We start from the raw sequence: 18,918 nt of genomic DNA on the forward strand, positions 1-18,918 counted from the left end.
AGCCAGGCCAGGGAGAGGCGGGGCTGGGCTGCGGGGCGGAAGCTCGAATCTGGTGGTGGCGGAAGCGCGGCCGTTGCGGGGCAAGATGGCGGCGCCCAGGCCGTAATAAGGTAAGTAAGGGGCTACGCTGGAGGAACGGACTTCGGAGTTCCCCGGCGGAGGGCTCTGGTACAGGGTATCCAGTTTCTTTGTGGGAGCCTCCCCGAGTGTCTTTGCTCTACATTGGAGTGGCCGCGGCCTCTTCGGTGTGAAGACCCCGGCCACGGCCCTCCATCCGCAGGCTGCATAAGCTGAGACTCGGTAATTTCTCTGTTGAATCGGATGGTCCAGAAATGTCCGCGGCCGCAGAGCGCTAGGGGCAGTTGTCGGGCCAGACAGTGTACAAGTCTTGTACTTCTTTGGTGAAAAAAAAATTTTTTTTTTAAAGATTTTATTTATTTATTTGAGACAGAGAGAATGAGAGGGAGGAGGGTCAGAGGGAGAAGCAGACTCCCTGCCGAGCAGGGAGCCCGATGCGGGACTCGATCCAGGGGCTCCAGGATCATGACCTGAACCGAAGGCAGTTGCTTAACCAACTGAGCCACCCAGGCGCCCATTCTTTGGTGAAATTTAATCCTAAGTGTTTTGCTCTTTTTGATGCGATTGTAAGTGACATTGTTTTCTTAATTTCATTTTCTGATTGTTCTTTTTGCTGGTGTATAGAAATACAGATGATTTTTATATGTTGATCTTTTGTAAGCCCAAGGTTTTTTTGTTTTTTGTTTTTAATAATTTGAACACCTTTAGGCCAGGCATATTCTCTCCAGTTTGATACAGAATCATTACTCCCTATCCACCTGGCTCCTGATGTTATTTTTCTTAGATTCCCTACAGTTGTTCCTGAGACTTTTTATCATCCACAGGTTGTAAACAATCTTCAGTTGGCAGTAAATATTATTAGGCTGATGACATCAAGGAGGGCTAAATAGGGAGGGAATGGCAATAAGTTATGAATGAAATAGAATGACTTGATGTGAACCTAAGAAGTGTCTTTAATTTTTTTTAAGATTTTATTTATTTATTTGACAGAGAGACAGCAAAAGAGGGAACACAAGCAGGGGGAGTGGGAGAGAGAGAAGCAGGCTTCCCACCGGGCAGGGAGCCCGATGCAGGGCTGGATCCCAGGACCCTGGGATGACGACCTGAGCTGAAGGCAGATGCTTAACGACTGAGCCACCCAGGTGCCCCAAAAGTGTCTTTTCTGATGCACAATAAAGAGAATCAGGGTTCATTTGCAGAGGGCCCATCAGCTTTATTGTTTGTAGGGTTGAATGAGAGGGAATCCCCACACCAAAGCAGTGCTGGAAAGAATTGTACAAGAGAGGCAGCTGGAGTATCAAGATGCTGTCGAGACCAAAGCCAGGGGAGTCCGAGGTGGACCTGCTGCGCTTCCAGAGTCAGTTTCTTGCAACTGGTGCAGCTCCAGCAGTACAACTGGTGAAGAAAGGAAATAGGGGAGGTGGCAACGCTAACCTGGACCAGCCTCTGCTGCAGGATCGTCGGGATGTGGTGACACTGGACAGTGAGTGGCTGTGGGTGTGAGGCTGAGAAGGAGAGAGGGTATGGCCTCCGGGTCCTCTCCCTCTTCCTAATGTGGCTGGATTTTTCCCCATCATTATTTCAGACACTGCATAGTCTCTGTTGCTGCAGCCCCATTTTACGTATGAAGAAACTGAGGTTCGCAGAGGTTAAATATTTTGCCCAAGGTGACACAGTTTGAGCCAGGGCCCCACAGCAGCTGCCTTTCTTTCTTTGGTTTCCTCCTGCCCTCAGTCTCTTCCTGGGAAGGAATGAGTATCCTCACATCTGGGTTTTTTTCTTTCTCAGATCTCCCAGATTCGCCCCCAGCTTTGGTTCCTGCTCCCCCAAAGAGAGCTAGACCCAGCCCCGGCTGCCCCCTGCCTGAACATGAAGACCCTGAAGAGAGGCTGAACAGGCACGATCAGCACATCACTGCCGTCTTGACTAAGATTATTGTGCGTCTCACCCTGGTTGAGTGGGATGAGGCATCCTGGGGCAGCAAGGATAGTGGGTGGGAGTGGTGAGCCGTATGAGTAGAGGTTGATTCCAGAAAGGTGGGACTTTAACCCCCTGCAGTCAGTTTGGGGCTGCTTTAGAATCACTGTGCCCAAAGAAGCAACGTGGGTTCAGGACTCCCTAGAGAGATTCTAGTCATACAGAATTGGGGATAGTGGGATAGTGTCCATTCTGGGGACATCTCAATATCTTCACTACTTTGTGCTTTGTTGCTGCAGGAACGAGATACAAGTTCAGTGGCAGTGAATCTGCCTGTGCCCAGTGGTGTTGCTTTCCCTCCTGTGTTCCATCGCTCACAGGAGAGACAGGTAGGCAAGGTGCTTAGATGGTACTTAGGAGACATTAGGTAAGCCTCATAGTGCATCTTCCTCAGGCAGATAATATGAATAATGTTAAGCAATTCTCTTGTTAAGGCAGCACCATGCTAAGCACTTTACACACGTTACTTAACAACCGTGTAAGGTAGGTATCATCCCCATTTTTCAGATGAGGAAACTGAGACCCTGAAAAGATAAGTAACTTGTCCAACATCACACATCTAATAGATAGAAGAACCAGAAATCCAACCCAAATTTGTCAGACTTCAAGACCTGTTCTCCTATAGAGCCCTGCTTTTTCTGAGGACTAGGGTTGTGACCCTTGGAGATTAAGCAAGTCCCTTTTATCTCTTTGTTCCAGTGGCCTTAGTGTAAAGAGGTTGAGAGGAAAATGGGGTAGTGAGCATCAGTCACCTGAGTTTTCTTTTTGCCCCATAGGGGAAGTCTGCAACGTCTGGTAAGAGAAGCATCTTTGCCCAAGAAATTGCAGCAAAGAGAGCATCTGAAGCCAGAGTCCTACCAGTTAGAGAAGTTGTGTCTACCCTGGATCCACCAGAGGGTAAACTGGGGTTGAAGAGACTTGGGCATGGCCTTTTAGAGTCACCTTGGGGTATATGTCTTCCCTGCATCAGATAGGAAGGCATATTTAGATGGCATTTGAGCCATCTAAAGAGATAGCTGTCCCTTATGCCCACTTACAGTATTGAGTATGGGTGGCTTGGGTCTACATCTGGGTCTTAGGTGCAGGGAGAATGCTGGCCATTATTCGATCCTAGGAGGAAGGAAGGAGACAGAGGTATTTGTCAGAGACTGTAAAGTAAAGATGTAGACCAAGATTCCTTTAATGATGCAAATTATTAGCAGAAGAGCAGGGGGAAGGCTTCTGGAAGCAGATAGCTACATGGAGATTCAAGAGAGGAGTCAGAAAGTAGGATGTTTCCCTAACATCCCTCAGAAAGGGGCAAAATGGGTGGAGAGATCTCCACCCAATCCAACCTGTGTTTGTGTTTCAGGGGGAAAAAGGGGTGTCTCAACTCTGTGCCCGGGAAATCCCTGGGGCCTCCATCTGTCTCCAGAGCTAATGGGATTAGGGACGAGGGCCAGAAGGCCCGGCTGGGGCAAGGCCATGAAACTGATGATACACTTCTTCCAGGGACTGCGTCCTGTGAGGCACTCACACCTCGGGAGCAGGGCTGCCAGCTTCCGTGGGGCAGCCGCGGCTTCCAGGGACCCCATCTGGTCACAGGGAGGGGGCTCGGGAGCCAGGATGCTGAGCAAGAAGCCCAGACCATCCATGAAGAGAACATAGCAAAACTGCAAGCCATGGCTCCTGAGGAGATCCTGCGGGAGCAGCAGCTGTTGCTGGCTCAGCTCGGTACGGCACGCCGGGCTTTCCTGCCGGGACTTGGCTCGGAAGGGACTGCCACTTACTGCTGAAGGCTTACTTCGAGGGCCAGGCCTTTGGCTGGGTCTTTGAATGCTTTATTTCATTCTGTCCTCAAACAGTTCCTGTAAGGTAGGTAGTACTAGCTTCTTTTACTTAGGAAAAAAACCTGAGTCTCACAACCTGAAACTCTCCCCCGGGTCATATGGCTGGTAAGGAACACGGATGAGATGTAAACCCAGGTGTCTCGGGTCTGCCAGGCCCTGCTTTCAACCACTCTATCGTGTACGCTGTACTATTCTAGGGTAATGTGTGCCGTATTATAGCTGTGGCATTCTGTATGTTCTGTCTGTGCCGCTCTGCCGTGCCATACCTCCTTCCTGGTTTCCATTCACCACCACAGCAGCACCGAGCCGAGTCAGTCTTGTCCCAGACTCTATACCTAGCATCCTCATAGAGCATACGTATATTAGGTTCTAGTTAATATTTGTGCGTAATAAATTAGCTGAAAGTGAAAGAAATTGTTCCCCTAAATGCCTTCTCTTTGGCCCTAGTCAGCATTCATTCATTTATTCCACAGCCACTTCCTTTGGGCCTCTAACCTGAAGCCAAGCACAGGGATGGGCAGGAACCTGGGTGGGCCAGGGGACTGTGAAGGATGGAGAGAAGGGTGGGTGGGCCGGCCCTAGTGACAGGTGTAGGTCATTGAGGCCCCAGGAGTGCCCAGGGGGCTCAGCCAGGGGTGGGAAGGGGCTTGTCCTGGCCGTGGCACCAGTAGATAGGCAGTATTCAGCAGGTTTCAGGTCTACAGGAGCCGGCGAGGATCGGCCACCACCCGCTCTCCCTTCCATCCTCTCCTCTAGATCCCAACATGGTTGCCTTCTTGAGGTCTCACAACCGCACCCATGAGCAAGCAGCAGAGAAAGCCACAGAGCAGCAGAGACCAGGAGGACACTCTGCTGAGGTCACTGGAGACAAACCCATTGTGCCAACTTCTGCGAGGGAGCCCAGACAGGAAGATGATCCGGATCCAGGAGCCCCAGGTTTGGAGGAAGGGGGACATCTTTGGGGGAATAAAAGTAAAGGAAAGTATCCCTTCTCCTAGGCCTGGCAGATGGAAAAAGAGAGAATCTTCTCTGTCCTTGGACATCTAACATTAATCTTCCTTATTGTCTGGAAATGACTCTTCATTTGCTGATGTGTATGTTCTTCCTACATATGCTTCCTGTTTTCTTGTCCTGTTCCTGCTCCTTGTCCCTCTCTCCCGGGAAGTGGCAGCAGGGCATGACGGCTGGACCCTCCCCCAGCAGATCATCTCCACCCTATCTTTACACAAGCTGCCCCAGCTCTGGCTCTATCCACCCCACAGTTTTCTGCCTCTTGCTATCCATGTTGCAGGGGAGATGGCAGGGCCAGGGCGATGGGAGAAGAGGCTGACGCAGGTCTTAACAAACATGCCAGACCTAAAGCAGAGAGGTCAGTGGGAGCACTCATTTCCCAGGACCTGGATTATTTTATTAGTAATTAACAAAAGAAGAAATTGGATTATGAAAGCCAGGATCCTCTTGCCTCTCAGTGAGCTCCAGGCCAGCTGAGCAGGTCAGGTGGGGGTCGGGGGAGAAGGAGGAGGATGTTCCAGAGGTGTGTTTCTGTATCTTGCCCCTCAGAAGCAGGATCTCTGCTCTTCATTGCCCCACTCCCCTACTTCTTTAGAAGGTCAGTATTAGGCAGTGGAGAACTGTGTTTTCCCTGATACATATGGTCCTCCCTTCCTCCTCTGCTCCCTCTCTCTTCTCTTCTTTACCTTCTCCTCTTTCTCTTGCCCCTCCCAGCAAGTACTTGGAGTCAGCAGCGGGCTAGAGCCCAGGACTAGGTGTGTTCTGCCATATCTGAGCTATCCGCCCAGTTCCCAGGAGTCCAGCCCCTGGGCTATGCCACTTAAGTCTAGCTAAAGGCAGAGGCTGCCAGAGCCTTGGGCAGAGGGAGATGTGGCAGCTGCGGGGTAATGGCTGGGACCCCAGGGGATCAGTGAGCTGAGCTCCTTAGGGAATACTATTCCGCTTCCATCTTCCTAGCTCTGGCACTGCCTGTGACCCCCCACAAAGAATGGGTGCACATGGACACCGTGGAGCTGGAGAAGCTCCACTGGACCCAGGATCTGCCTCCACTCCGGAGGCAGCGGACGCAGGAGGTAAGGAGGGCCAGCTGGCCTGTAAGGGGTAGAGCGGGCTGGGAGTGGCCGTGGAAGCTCTGAGACCACATCACTTCTCCACGTCCCCTTCCCCTCTCTCCCCCATGCTCTTGCACCCGAACTCAGGCCCTTTTCTTCCCTGGAGCTTGAGGAACATTTCTCCTTTGCACTCCTCCTCCTCTCCCCATCAGCCTGCCTGGCCCCTGGGGTCAAGGGAGTTCCATTTCCACTCCGGAGTAGAGTCAGGACCAGAGGCCTGGGATGAAAGGCGAGGAGTGCATATAGGGAAGTTGCCATGTCCCCAGCCTATAGTCTTTTTTCTCTTCCCATTAGAGGATGCAGGCCCGATTTAATCTTCAGGGAGAGCTACTGGCCCCTGATGTGGACCTGCCCACCCATCTGGGCCTGCACCACCATGGAGAAGAGGCAGAGGTGAGGCATGGGGCTCAGGGAGGACTGGGCAGCTCTCAGCAAGTGCTTTTATCAGCCATATGGAAGAGGACCTCTGGTCAGTTATCTTGGACCTTCTGTGTAGCCTGTTCCATTTCATGGCCTTGCTGTCCATAGGTTCTTAGGCTCAAAATGTTTCTCCTCATTCCTTCGCATTCCAGTCAGTTGCCTGAACTTGCCAGTTTTATGTCTGTCACCTCCCCTGGTATTTTTTCGAGAAGAGGCTTGCTCCCTCTTTGTTCAGTCGCCATGTCTTCCCATCCATCGTTCATGGGGCTGCCATACTGATTCCCTCTGGCCCAGCCCAGGCCATGCCTTGCCTTGCCTTGGAAAGTTTCCTGGCTCCCTTCTGCTCACAGAATTGTCGTGGCTGCTTAGCCTTGGCAAGACAGTCCTTCGACAGTCTCTCCCTGCTGACCCTATAGCTCTGCCTTCTCACCCCTGCCACACCACTGTGGTGCTCTACCCCCTCACATACAGCGTGTGCTCAAGGACCTCCAGGCTCAGTTCTTCAGGCCATGGAAGCTCCACCCACCCGCTGAGACCATAGCACTTTTCCATGTCCCTCTTTTCTCTCTTTCCTATTCTCTTGTTACAAGTTAAACACGGATTACTGAATTCCTCCCTCTCTGCTTTATGCCGTGGTTACTTGTGTGCAAATCTTACCTTCTTTACCAGTTTGAGGATCAATCCATGGAGAGAAGAGGCAAGAGAGGGGCACCTGGGTGGCTCAGTCGTTAAGTGTCTGCCTTCGGCTCAGGTCGTGATCCCAGGGTTCTGGGATCGAGCCCCACAGCGGGCTCCCTGCTCAATGGGAAGCCTGCTTCTCCCTCTCCACCCCACCCCGCCACTTGTGTTCCCTCTCTCACTGTGTCTGTCTGTTAAATAAATAAAATCTTTAAAAAAAAGGGGGGGGGGCGAGAGATATCACTTACTTAACTTTGTCTTCCCCTTGACAGCTAACTCAGTGCCTAGAATATAGGGGTTTCTGTGTATTAGTTGGGGGGTGCTGCCCTGTGTGTTGGCTCCTTCTGACATCTTGTCCTTGCCCCAGAGAGCAGGGTACTCCCTGCAGGAGCTCTTCCACCTGACGCGCAGCCAGGTGTCCCAGCAGAGAGCATTAGCACTGCATGTGTTGGCCCAGGTCATCGGCAGGGTGAGTGGACTGCCTGCCCCCATGCCTCACCCCCTCCGACCGCAGCCTTGGACTTCCCCACCTCCTGTCCTTTCTGTTCGATCCCAGGAGCCCATACAGCAGCTCTCTCTGGGGCAGACTGGGAATGGGACAAACCCAGGGTCATAGGTGGGCAAGTGAAGGGTTTAGGACAAAGACTTTGTAACTTCAACATCTTCAGCAAGGTTTTCCCTTGTCCCCAAGGCCCAGGCTGGTGAGTTTGGGGACCGGCTAGTGGGCAGTGTCTTGCGCCTCCTTTTGGATGCTGGTTTCCTCTTCCTACTGCGCTTCTCCCTGGATGACAGAGTGGATGGGGTCATCGCAGCGGCCGTCCGGGCTCTTCGGGCTCTGCTGGTGGCTCCTGGAGATGAGGTACGCAGGGATAGAAATGGGGCTTTGAGGCATCAGGGTCCCTGCCCCTGCTGCTGGGCACACCCTCCCTGCCAAGGCTTTGCCAGGCAGAGCAGAGAACGGGATGGCAGCGTCACTGTCTTCTCTCCTAAGAGCCCCAAAGCCCAGCAGCCTTGCCTTTCTATTCTTGGTGTGAGGTTTCTGCTGACTACTCCTAGGCCCTCTTTCCGGGCCTGACTCCTTTCTCTTCTTTTTTTTTTTTTTTTTTTTTTTAAGATTTTATTTTATTTATTTATTTGACACAGAGAGAGACCGCGAGAGAGGGAATACAAGCAGGGGGAGTGGGAGAGGGAGAAGCAGGCTTCCCGCGGAGCAGGGAACCCGATGCGGGGCTCGATCCCAGGACCCTGGGATCATGACCTGAGCCGAAGGCAGACGCTTAACGACTGAGCCACTCAGGCGCCCCCTTTCTCTTTTTCCCATCCCTTCTCTTCCCTATGTCAGGAGCTCCTCGACAGCACCTTCTCCTGGTACCATGGAGCTTTGGTGTTCCCTCTGATGCCCAGCCAGGAAGACAAGGAGGATGATGAGGATGAAGATGAAGAACATCCAGCAGAGAAAGCAAAAAGGAAGAGCCCTGAGGAAGGAAGCCAGCCTCCATCTGACCTGGCTCGACATGACGTCATCAAGGTAAAGATGCTGGGGCAGCTGCACCTGTCCCACGACCTTGAGGGCAAGCACATCTTTTGGGGGCAGGGGGGTGGTACAGAGAGAGAGAGATTGAGAATCCAAGCAGGCTCCATGCCCAGGGCAGAGCCCGATGTGGGGCTCGATCCCACAACCCTGAGATCATGACCTGAGCCAAAATCAAGAGTTAGATGCTCAAGCTACTGCGCCACCTCAGCGCCCCTATAGGCGAGCACATCTTAGGCAAGAAGGGTCGTCAAGGCTTGGGGCCCAGCTGCGTTTTGCACTGGGTTTCTCTCTCTCATCACCAGGGGCTTCTGGCTACCAACCTGCTGCCTCGGCTGCGCTACGTGCTAGAGGTGACCTGCCCAGCACCTTCTGTAGTCCTTGACATCCTGGCTGTGCTCATCCGTCTGGCCCGGCATTCCCTGGAGTCAGCCACAAGGGTGAGAAAGAGAAGAGAAGGAGACAAGGACTGGGCAAAGAGCCTAGGTGAGCCTGGGCCTGACCCTCAGCCTCCCTGCCTCCCTTTTCTTCCTGTCCCCCACAGGTCCTGGAGTGCCCTCGGCTAATAGAGACCGTGGTTCGAGAGTTCCTGCCCACGAGCTGGTCCCTCAAGGGGGTGGGGCCTGCCCCCAGTCTACACAAAATGCCCTGTGCCACTGCCATGAAACTACTTCGTGTCCTGGCCTCGGCTGGTAGGAATATTGCTGCCCGGCTGGTGAGCAAGACGAAGGTCAAGGGATGAGGGCCTTACGACCGGGCTGGGTTGGGGTCTAAGCATGGCCTCTGGACTCTGGATAACTGGCTCATGCCATCTTCCTCTTCATCTCTGATCCAGTTGCTCTGAATGCAGCAGGAACCACCAGCCAGGAACCTAGTCACCTGGAGTCTAGTGTATCCTATAGGCCTACTGTGCTTTCGTTACCTGAAGGGAGGGCTCCCCCTTCCCTGGACCCAGACCAGAAGAGCCACATAGAGATGGGCATCCATCACCCATAGCCAAGTCACCCAAGCAAGTGCTTGCTGAAAAGAAGGAGGGGAGGGAGGGAGAGATGGATGAGGTAGTTTCATCCTGGCCCACAGTTAAGACCCCGTGGCCCGAGAGGGCCCTGGAATGGGCTGAGTTGAGGCCATCGCCATAGTAAGAGAACCTGAGGCCGCTTGGGCCCCCAGGGGAGTGGGATGTCCAGACTCTGCCCTCTTGCCCTCAGTTGAGCAGCTTTGATCTCCGGAGCCGCCTGTGCCGCTTTATAGCAGAGGCTCCCCAGGAAATGGCCTTGCCCCCAGAGGAAGCCGAGACGCTGAGCACCGAGGCCTTCCGGCTGTGGGCTGTGGCTGCCTCCTATGGCCAGGGAGGTGACTTTTACAGGTGAGGAGAGATGGGAGGAGGCTCCTTTGTAGACCCCTCCAGTTCTGCACTCGGGCCTAATCTGATGACCCAGCCTTGCCCAAGGTGTCCAGCTCAGAGGGAGGCTGAAAATGAGGAGGGGATTCTGGGAGGAATGAAGAAAGTCTGGGGGCCAGGACTAGCCAGGGGGACAGTAGAACAAAGCTGAGGTAACCACATTCTGTGCACAACAGCCTTAGCAGCTTGCTGAAATCCGATTTAAATCCCCTGTTGGGAGGAAGCCTGGAAGGTCTCCCTCTTTCCCTTCAGCCCCCAGCCTTCCTTCCCTCTGAAGCCTTCTAAGAGTGCCCAGCCCTGGAGCCTCTCCCTCCTGAGCTTCTTTAACCAGCCTGCAGATCCCTGGGGCGGCGCCCTGCCTTGTGTCTTCTGTCTCCACGTCCAGGGTCTTCATACACTGAAAGACAGTAACTGTTCTCCCCCAGGGAGCTGTACCCAGTGCTGATGCGGGCCCTGCAGGCTGTGCCAGGGGAGCTCAGCACCCAGCCCCCTCGGCCCCTGTCGGTGCAGCGGATAGCCTCCTTCCTCACTCTCCTCGCCCAGCTGACCCTGGCCACCAGCAGCACCGCCCCTGAGCCCAGCAGGTGGGTTATAGCTCTAAGCTCCGGAACAGGCAGAAGCACTCCTCCGGATGGAGAGGGTGGGTAGAGCTTGTGGGGGCGTTGAGGCAGCCAGACCTTCACTGTGACCCCTTCTGGCACTCCTGTAGTGATGCTGCTGGGGCCGGTGTGTCGGCCACCCCTTCCTCGATCACCTGGACACAGGTGTCCGGGCTCCAGCCTCTTGTGGAGCCCTGTCTAAGACAGACCTTGAAGTTGCTGCCCAGACCTGAGATGTGGCGGGCCCTGAGCCCAGTGCCTACTGCCTGCCTGCTCTTCCTGGATGCATACTACCAGGCCTGGAGCCAGCAGGTGAATGTGGCCTGCCCGCCTTCCTCTGTGCCCTGGGTGCCTGCCTCCCTCTTCACACACCACCCTCTACCTCCCTCTCTGTTTCCACTTCTCCATCCCTACTTCCCCATTCCACTTTTTCCTACTCTCTGCCTTTTCCCTCCCACCTTTCTTCCTTTTTCTCCCTTCACATCCATTGGAGCTGCCAAGGAGCTGTGTTGGTGGGGACCAGAGACCCCCAAGCAGCAGCTCTGTCTCAGAGCCTTCATGCTCTGAGTACAGTGGGTGTCGGGGCAACCTCGGGGTCTTTTCTCTCTCCAGAGGGTCAGAAGGCGGAAGCCTCCAAACACTGACTCTTGGGCTCTTAGAGTAATAGGCTTGGCCTGGGGACCCAGGGTCTAGGAGAATGGGTGTCTTGGGCTGTCAGCTCAGTGAGCCCCTCGGTCCTCCAGCCAAGCCTGTGCCCAGGGGATTGGCTTCAGGATATGGAGCGCCTGTCAGAGAGCCTGCTGCTACCCCTGCTGCGCACACCCACTCTGGGCAGCCTGTGGGATTCTCTTGGGTATGTGCTCTGTGTGTGGGAGGGTGGGTGTGGTTGGGGGGTAGGGGTAGTAGGGAGGAGGCAGTTTCTCTCCCTCTGGGACTCCTAGGTCTAGCTCCCTCATCCATCCTGAGTAGAACCTCTCAGCCAGAGGAAACCTGAATCCCTAGCAGGCAGCACTTGAGGGCTCTGAGGAATGTGGGTACTGGTCTATGTAGCCAGGTTCCTGCTGGCCTTGGTCACAGACCAAGCAGCTCTTTTCCAGCCTGGCACATATCAGGCCGGAGCCCTCCTCAGCTTCTTCATTCTGCCTCCAGGAGCTGCTCCCCTCTCTGCAACCCGCAGTTCTGTGTTCGGGCCCCTGAAGCTCTCCCCAGCCTCGTGTCACTGGGCAGCACAGGAGGCCACCCCTCTCTCAGTCTGGCTGGCTCAGCCTCACCGTTCCCATTCCTCACTGCCCTTCTCTCTCTTTTCAACACCTTGGCCCGGATCCACAAGGGGCTATGTAACCAGGTGAGACCTAGGTGCCTGGTTAGGGGTCAGGCGGGGGTGGGGGGGCGTGGAGGGGCAAGATGGGAAGAGTCAGAGCAAAAGGTACCACTTGGGGAAGGGAGGTCTCTCCTGCCAGCCCCCATTTTTGTGACTTTCTCTGGGGAGGCAGCAGCCACCTGAGGAACCCCAGGAAAGATCAAAGTCAGCTTTAGATCTGAACAAGCTTGCTTTTCTTCAGCTGGCTGCCGTACTGGCTGCCCCAGGACTCCAGAACTACTTCCTCCAGTGTTTGGCTCCTGTGGCCGCCCCACCCCTCACACCCTTGTCTGCATGGGTCTTGCGCCACGAGTACCACCTGCAATACCTGGCACTCATCCTGGCCCAGAGAGCGGTGGGTACACCCCAGCCCCCCCACCTCTGTCCTTCTCCCCCCATTCCCCCCGCCAGTTTTTTGGAACCCATGCTACTTCTGGCAGTCCATGCACACCCTTCTTTGCTCTAGACATGCCCAGGATCTGTGCAGCTATCCTCTCTGCACGTAACCCCCCATCTCTCTGCTCTGTCCCCTCTCACACCGCCCCCCCTAACCCCCCACTTCTCTGCTCACAGGCAACAGTCCAGCCAGATCTGGCCATCAACGCTGCCCTCCATCATAGTATGGTCTTGGCCCTGCTGGGCCGACTGCTTCCTGGAAGTGAGCACCTTGCCCATGAGCTACTGCTGAGCTGTGTATTCCGTCTGGAGTTCCTCCCGTGAGTCCGGGGTTGGTGACATCAACTCAGCCCTTTGAGAGGCTGCTGTGGCTGTTGATGGAGCAGCCCTGAACTTGGAGCTGGGAGACCTGGGCTTAATCCGCTTTCTTCCATGAATCGTGCTTTACATTTCAGAGTTTCCATTTCTCCTCAGTAAAGCGGGGATGAAGATATCCACGCTAGAGAATTATGAGATTTTCGTGTGACCGTCAGGCTAAGAAGTGGCGTATGAATTAGCTGTACACACGGAACAGCTAACGGGGACCGAGTGCTTACTCTGTACCTGGCCGCTTCTTAAGTATTTCTGTTGTTTTTTCTCTGTACTGTGAGATTGTATTGTTATCCCCATTTTACTGTGAGGAAACTGAGGCACAGAGAAGCCTCATCAGCCTGCCCCTAAGCAGCAGACTGTGGGTCCCACCCTCCTGACTGCTACACACACTAGATAGAGAGTGATTAGGGAACACGGAGGAGCAGGATTGGACCTGGAACCTCTGGGAAGCCCTGGAGAGCTGGCATGGTGTTCAGAGCGCTGTGGTTCAAGCGCTCACTTTTGCCTTTTGGGTTCTGTTGCAGGGAAAGAGCATCAGGGGGTCCGGAGGCAGCCGACTTCTCTGACCGGCTGTCCTTAGGAAGCGGCAAGGACTCAGGGTGTGGGCGAGGGGCTCTGCTGGCTCAGGCCTGCCAGGACCTCCCCAGCATCCGCAGCTGCTACCTGACCCACTGCTCACTGGCCGGAGCCAGCCTGCTGGCCTCACAGGCCTTGTACCGAGGGGAGCTCCAGCGAGTCCCAGGCCTGCTGCTCCCCGTGCCCAAGGAGCCGCTGCTGCCCACCGACTGGCCTTTCCTGCCACTGATCCATCTCTACCACCAGGCCTCAGACGCTCCCTCGGGGCTCCCTCCTGCTGACACTGTGGGCACGGCTCTGCGGGCTCTGCAGTGGCTGCTAGTCCTGGAGAGCTGGCGCCCCCAGGCCCTCTGGGCCATGCCTCCTGCCGCCCGCCTGGCGCGACTCATGTGTGTGTTCCTGGTGGACAGTGAACTGTTCCGGGAGACCCCAGTACAACATCTGGTGGCCGCCCTCCTGGCCCGCCTCTGCCAGCCTAAGGTCCTGCCAGACCTCAAGCTGGATTGCCCACTTCCTGGCCTGGCGTCTTTCCCTGACCTCTATGCCAGCTTCCTGGAGCATTTTGAGGCTGTCTCTTATGGGAACCACCTCTTTGGAGCCCTGGTTCTCCTTCCCCTGCAGCGCCGTTTCAGCGTCACTCTGCGCCTCGCCCTCTTCGGGGAGCATGTGGGAGCCTTGCGAGCTCTGGGCCTGCCTCTGACCCAGGTACTTTCTCAGCCCAGCAGAGCCTGCCGTGGCCTTCCTGTACTGGGCCTGGGGGACAGTCCTGAGCAGTGGGGAGCTTTGGTGGGCTTCAGGTTCCTTACCTTACTTCTGGGGGATTTTGAGGAGACTAAGAGAATTCATGAAAAGAGTTTAACAGGGTATCTGGCATACAGTATGTATTGGTTATTATTAACAAGCCATAGCTCATTGCTCAGTGCTATAGTCTAGATAAGAGACGTAAAAACCAATATAGTTTTAAATTATTCACATTTTAGATGTTAGGCCAGGATTCAGGAAAGGGAAAGATCAAAGTGGGCTTCCCCTAAGGAGAAAGCTTTGGGGAAGAAGCAAGAGATTGATGTGGGCACTGAAGGTTGGGTAGAATTTGATGTTGAGGATGAAGGACAGAACGTCCCTAGTCGAACACCATCAGCAAAAGCTCAGAGGCAGGAAGGAATATAACAGGGTTGGAAGAGGGAGGAGCCAGATTTCAGTTTAGGAACTTATTGAAACAAGGCTAATAAAGTCTTAGAGGGCCTCAAAAATCAGGCTAAATGGTTTTAAACTTATATAAGCTGTAGAGAGTTAACTTTTTTTAAGGTTTGGTTTTTTATTTTCATTATAACTTATTCTGGTAAACTTAAATGTTTTAATAAATACATTTAACATGTATATAAAATAAGTTATATAAAGAACTAAAGAGAAAATGTAAAATATTTTTAAGAATTAAAAAGAACGGGTGCCTGGGTGGCTCAGATGGTTAAGCATCTGCCTTCAGCTCAGATCATGATCTCTGGGGCCTGGGATCAAGCCCCACATCGGGCTCCCTGCTTAGGAGGGAGTCTGCTTCTCCCTCTGCCCCTCCCACTGCTCGTGCTCTCTCTCTCTCTCTTAAATAAATAAATAAAATCTTTGAGAGAAAAAAAAGAATTAAAAAGAACATTATGGCCCAGTAGTAACTTTTGATTTTGATTTATCCTTTTTTAGTCTTTATATGTACGTATATATTTTTATAAAATTGGGATTCCTGCATAATGTTTTTTTCATTTAACATTACATAATAAGCATTTCCCAATCATTAAATATTCTAAGAAATCAACATTTTTTATTACATTATAATCCATTGTGTAGGTGCATCCTTTTATCAGAACCCCTTGGTGGGCATGACAGTTGTTTCTAATTTTCTGCTATTTGAAGTAACACTATGATAAACACCACTGGATATAAACTTTATCTTTTTCTCATAATCATTTCTTTTTTCTTTTTCTTTTCTTTTTTAAAGTAATCTTTGCATCCAATGTGGGGCTCGAACTCACAACCCTGAGATCAAGAGTTGCATGCTGTACCGACTAAGCCAGCCAGGTGCCCCTCTCAGTCATTTCTGCATGGAATTAAAAGTGATTTTTTTTTTAGAGAGTTAACTGGTCCAAAGAAAATGAACTTCTGAAAGGTTTCATAATATGATTGAGCAGTTGAATGTGACATTTTGAAAGTTTTAATTTTAAGCAGATTAAACAAGTAGTGGTAGGCAGTAGAAATTCACTACTACTTCCCAATTTCCCAGTTTCCTCTGCTTCCCAGCTCTTCAGTCTTTAACCTCAGTCCTTGTGATAGACAGGAATGGATGTCTGTCCAGGACCTTATCTCTGCCCTCACGGTTTGGCCAGGTGACCATCAAGCATCCACCCTGTTGTCCCGTGATACCGATTCCCACCCTCACCCTCAGCATGTCTCATTCCCCCTGTCACAGTTGCCTGTGTCCTTGGAGTGCTATACAGAGCCTCCTGAAGATAACCTGGCCCTCCTTCAGCTCTACTTCCGGGCCCTGGTTACGGGTGCTCTCTGTCCACGTTGGTGCCCTGTGCTCTATGCTGTGGCCGTGGCCCATGTCAACAGCTTCATCTTCTCCCAGGACCCCAAGAGCTCAGTAAGTTACATCCCCATCTGCAGAGGGAAGAAGAGAGACTGCAACTGAGCTGCCTCTGGGTCAGCTGGGCAAGAGAGGAGGGTCGGATAAGGCCGGTGATGGGTGTCAGCCCTTGGCCCTTGGCCCTTGGCCCAGTGCCATCTCTCCCTCCCTGTTCTGCCTCTAGGATGAGGTAAAGGCTGCCCGCAGGAGCATGCTGCAGAAAACTTGGCTGCTGGCAGATGAGGTAGGATGGGGCACATCCCAGAGGGGAGTAAAATAGTAGGTGTTGGGGGGCAGAGATCTCAACAGGATCTCAGTACCTACTTCATAAAGTTTCTTCCCTTTTTGCAGGGTCTCCGGCAGCACCTTCTCCACTATAAGCTCCCTAATTCTGCCCTCCCAGAAGGCTTTGAGCTATATCCCCAGTTGCCCCCTCTGCGTCAGCAGTACCTCCAGAGCGTGACCTCAGGGATGCTCCAGAATGGGGTGTCAGAGGCCTAGTAGAGTTGCTACAGATGAAGACATGGATCCATTCTGCTGGGGTTCACCAGCACGTGCCTGGCCAGACAAAAGGATTTTGTGTACTAAGGGTGCACAGGAGACAGGAGCAGAAGGCTTGCCTTCCTGGGAACAGGCCGTTTGAGCTTTTCTGGAGCAGGGTGAGCCCTACCATTATGTCCTGATGTCTGAAGCTCAGTTTCTGAGAGTCTGTACTGGGAGTGAAGGGTAATTTAACTTACTCCTCTTTTGGGGCCAAGACAAAATATGGACATCTCTCCTTCCCCTGCCCCAGACCAAGATATATGAATGCTATAGATGTGTACTGAAATAAACAATTTTTTTATCTCCTAGGAATCTGATTTGGACTGATTTCAGACATGGTACTTCAGGATTGGTAATGGAGGGATGGATTATCCCAGGGGAGAAGCAGGACTTCTGTGAGAGATGGGGGAAGTAAAAACTAAGTCCACGGGCGCCTGGGTGGCTCAGATGGTTAAGCGTCTGCCTTCGGCTCAGGTCATGATCCCGGGGTCCTGGGATCGAGCCCCGCATTGGGCTCCCTGCTAGGCGGGGAGCCTGCTTCTCCCTCTGCCTCTGCCTCTCTCTCTCTCTCTCTGACTCTCATGAATAAATAAATAAAACATTAAAAAAAACAAAACAAAAAACTAAGTCCACACCTGGGACAACGAAAATGTGGGTCCCAGTTCTGGAGTAGAGCCAGGCCAGGGTAATGCTCTTGGGAAGGGGTCCTTCTTAAAGGACTCTCAGCAGTCCACTTGGAGTTTAAGTATCCTTAGTGAGGTCAGCGTCTTGTCTCCTTACGGTCCATCAACTGCTATCCTGAGATATGAAGAAACCAAAAGCCAAACTGTGCAGTAGCTGTCTGTCTTAATCTTTTTTTTTAACTTTTTTTTTTTTTTAAGATTTTATTTATTTACTTGACAGAGAGATAGTGAGAGAGGGAACACAAGCAGGGGGAGTGGGAGAGGGAGAAGCAGGCTTCCCGCCGAGCAGGGAGCCTGATGCGGGGCTCGATCCCAGGACCTGGAATCATGACCTGAGCGGAAGGCAGAAGCTTAACGACTGAGCCACCCAGGCGCCCCTGTCTGTCTTAATCTGTTTGGGCTGCTGTAACAGGATACCATAGACTGAGTGGCTTATAAACAACAGAAATTTATTTCTAACAATTCTGGAGGCTGGGAAGTCCAAGATCAAGGTGCTGACACAGTTGGTCTCCAGTGAGGACCCACTTCCTGGTTTGTGGACAGCCCTCACATGGTGGAAGGGACATGGGAGCCCTCTGGGTCTTCTTTATAAAGACACTAACCCCCATTCCACCCATGAGGGTGGAGCCTTCATGACCTAATCACTTTCCAGAAGCCTTGCCTCCAAATACCCTCACATTGGGTATTAGAGTTCAACATATGAACTGGCAGGGGTGGGAGGGGGGAGTGGACACAAACATTCAGTCTATAGTGCTGTCCTACAACTCTCCCTCCATTGTGGACTTTAGTGGTGGTAGATAAGGGCTGGGAAGGAGTGGATCAAACCATGAACTCCGGTTCATTGGTTCATCTCTTTTGGTAGAGTTTTTCAGTTCTTTGTTTAAATTCTAACACTTGGGGCGCCTGGGTGGCTCAGTCGTTGGGCGTCTGCCTTCAGCTCAGGTCATGATCCCAGGGTCCTGGGATCGAGCCCCGCATCGGGCTCCCCGCTCGGCAGGAGGGCTGCTTCTCCCTCTCCACTCCCCCTGCTTGTGTTCCCTCTCTCGCTGTGTCTCTCTCTGTCAAATAAATAAAAATCTTTAAATTCTAACACTTAAGCTTTCTTACAGTGTCATTTTCTGTGTGGGATTCGCTGTGTTCACAGGTCATCAGAGTGAGTGCAGTGTGCCCTGTCAGTAGGTAGAGAGAATCCACTTCCCATAAACAGAGCCGCTGGACACCGAATTACACAGTAGGTTTTATAAGCAACCACTGCATCTGCAAACAGCATACTCCCCAAACTCGTGACAGAAATCTGCACGAAATCATCTGCAGAGTGTGTTAAAACAAACTGCTAGGCCCTTCACCAGTGTTTCTGATTCAGGGGATCTAGGGTGAAACCCAAGAATTTGCATCTCTAACAGATTTTCAGGGGGTGCTGATGCCGCTATCCAAGCCCAAACACTTTGAGAACCACTGGCTTAGTGGAACCTTACCAAGTAAATTCTGTGACCTCACAGTGGGATACCTCCAGAGTTCAATAGAGCATGGGTCCTAGAGTGTTTACAAAATCACTGTAGTATCTTTATTTAGCACTATATTCTCAGAGACAACCAAGTCGCTAACTACTATCACTTCTTTTTTTCCAGAGCTTTATATTAAACATAGGCCTTAGCCTTTAAAATTAGTGTTTTGGAGGGGCGCCTCAGTGGCTCAGTTGGTTAAGTGCCTGTGTTCGGCTCAGGTCATGATCCCAGG

At 52.5% G+C, this 18,918-nt stretch overlaps 1 protein-coding gene across 10 annotated transcripts; it reads left to right on the forward strand.

Moving 5' to 3' along the window:
* RPAP1 (RNA polymerase II associated protein 1) lies at positions 1-17,419 on the forward strand. Of its 10 annotated transcripts, XR_008508066.2 has the most exons (27): positions 12-110; positions 1,069-1,220; positions 1,305-1,561; positions 1,867-2,015; positions 2,295-2,384; positions 2,832-2,952; positions 3,547-3,768; positions 4,641-4,820; positions 5,853-5,968; positions 6,302-6,400; positions 7,473-7,574; positions 7,797-7,964; positions 8,448-8,633; positions 8,942-9,076; positions 9,181-9,351; positions 9,845-10,002; positions 10,464-10,622; positions 10,748-10,949; positions 11,381-11,490; positions 11,787-11,982; positions 12,200-12,352; positions 12,571-12,713; positions 13,290-14,046; positions 15,797-15,973; positions 16,140-16,199; positions 16,307-16,614; positions 16,808-17,419. XR_008508066.2 is itself a non-coding variant. In XM_054513598.2 (26 exons), exons 3-26 carry the CDS (start codon positions 1,381-1,383, stop codon positions 16,454-16,456), a joined length of 4,185 nt encoding a protein of 1,394 aa, XP_054369573.1. In that variant the 5' UTR covers positions 12-110; positions 1,069-1,220; positions 1,305-1,380; the 3' UTR covers positions 16,457-16,799. The 10 variants fall into 10 exon arrangements, 9 of the variants coding, with proteins under 9 accessions (XP_045756264.1, XP_054369573.1, XP_064426710.1 ...); XM_054513598.2 differs by lacking the exon at positions 16,808-17,419 and having other exon boundaries at positions 16,307-16,799; XM_054513599.2 differs by lacking the exons at positions 12-110; positions 16,808-17,419 and adding an exon at positions 127-300 and having other exon boundaries at positions 16,307-16,799.
* Positions 17,420-18,918: the final 1,499 nt, after the last annotated feature.

This window comes from Mirounga angustirostris, unplaced genomic scaffold (genome assembly GCF_029215605.1).
Source record: "Mirounga angustirostris isolate CCGP_5_RB_7025 unplaced genomic scaffold, mMirAng1.0.hap1 SCAF_9, whole genome shotgun sequence".
Classification (NCBI taxonomy): Eukaryota; Metazoa; Chordata; class Mammalia; order Carnivora; family Phocidae; genus Mirounga; species Mirounga angustirostris.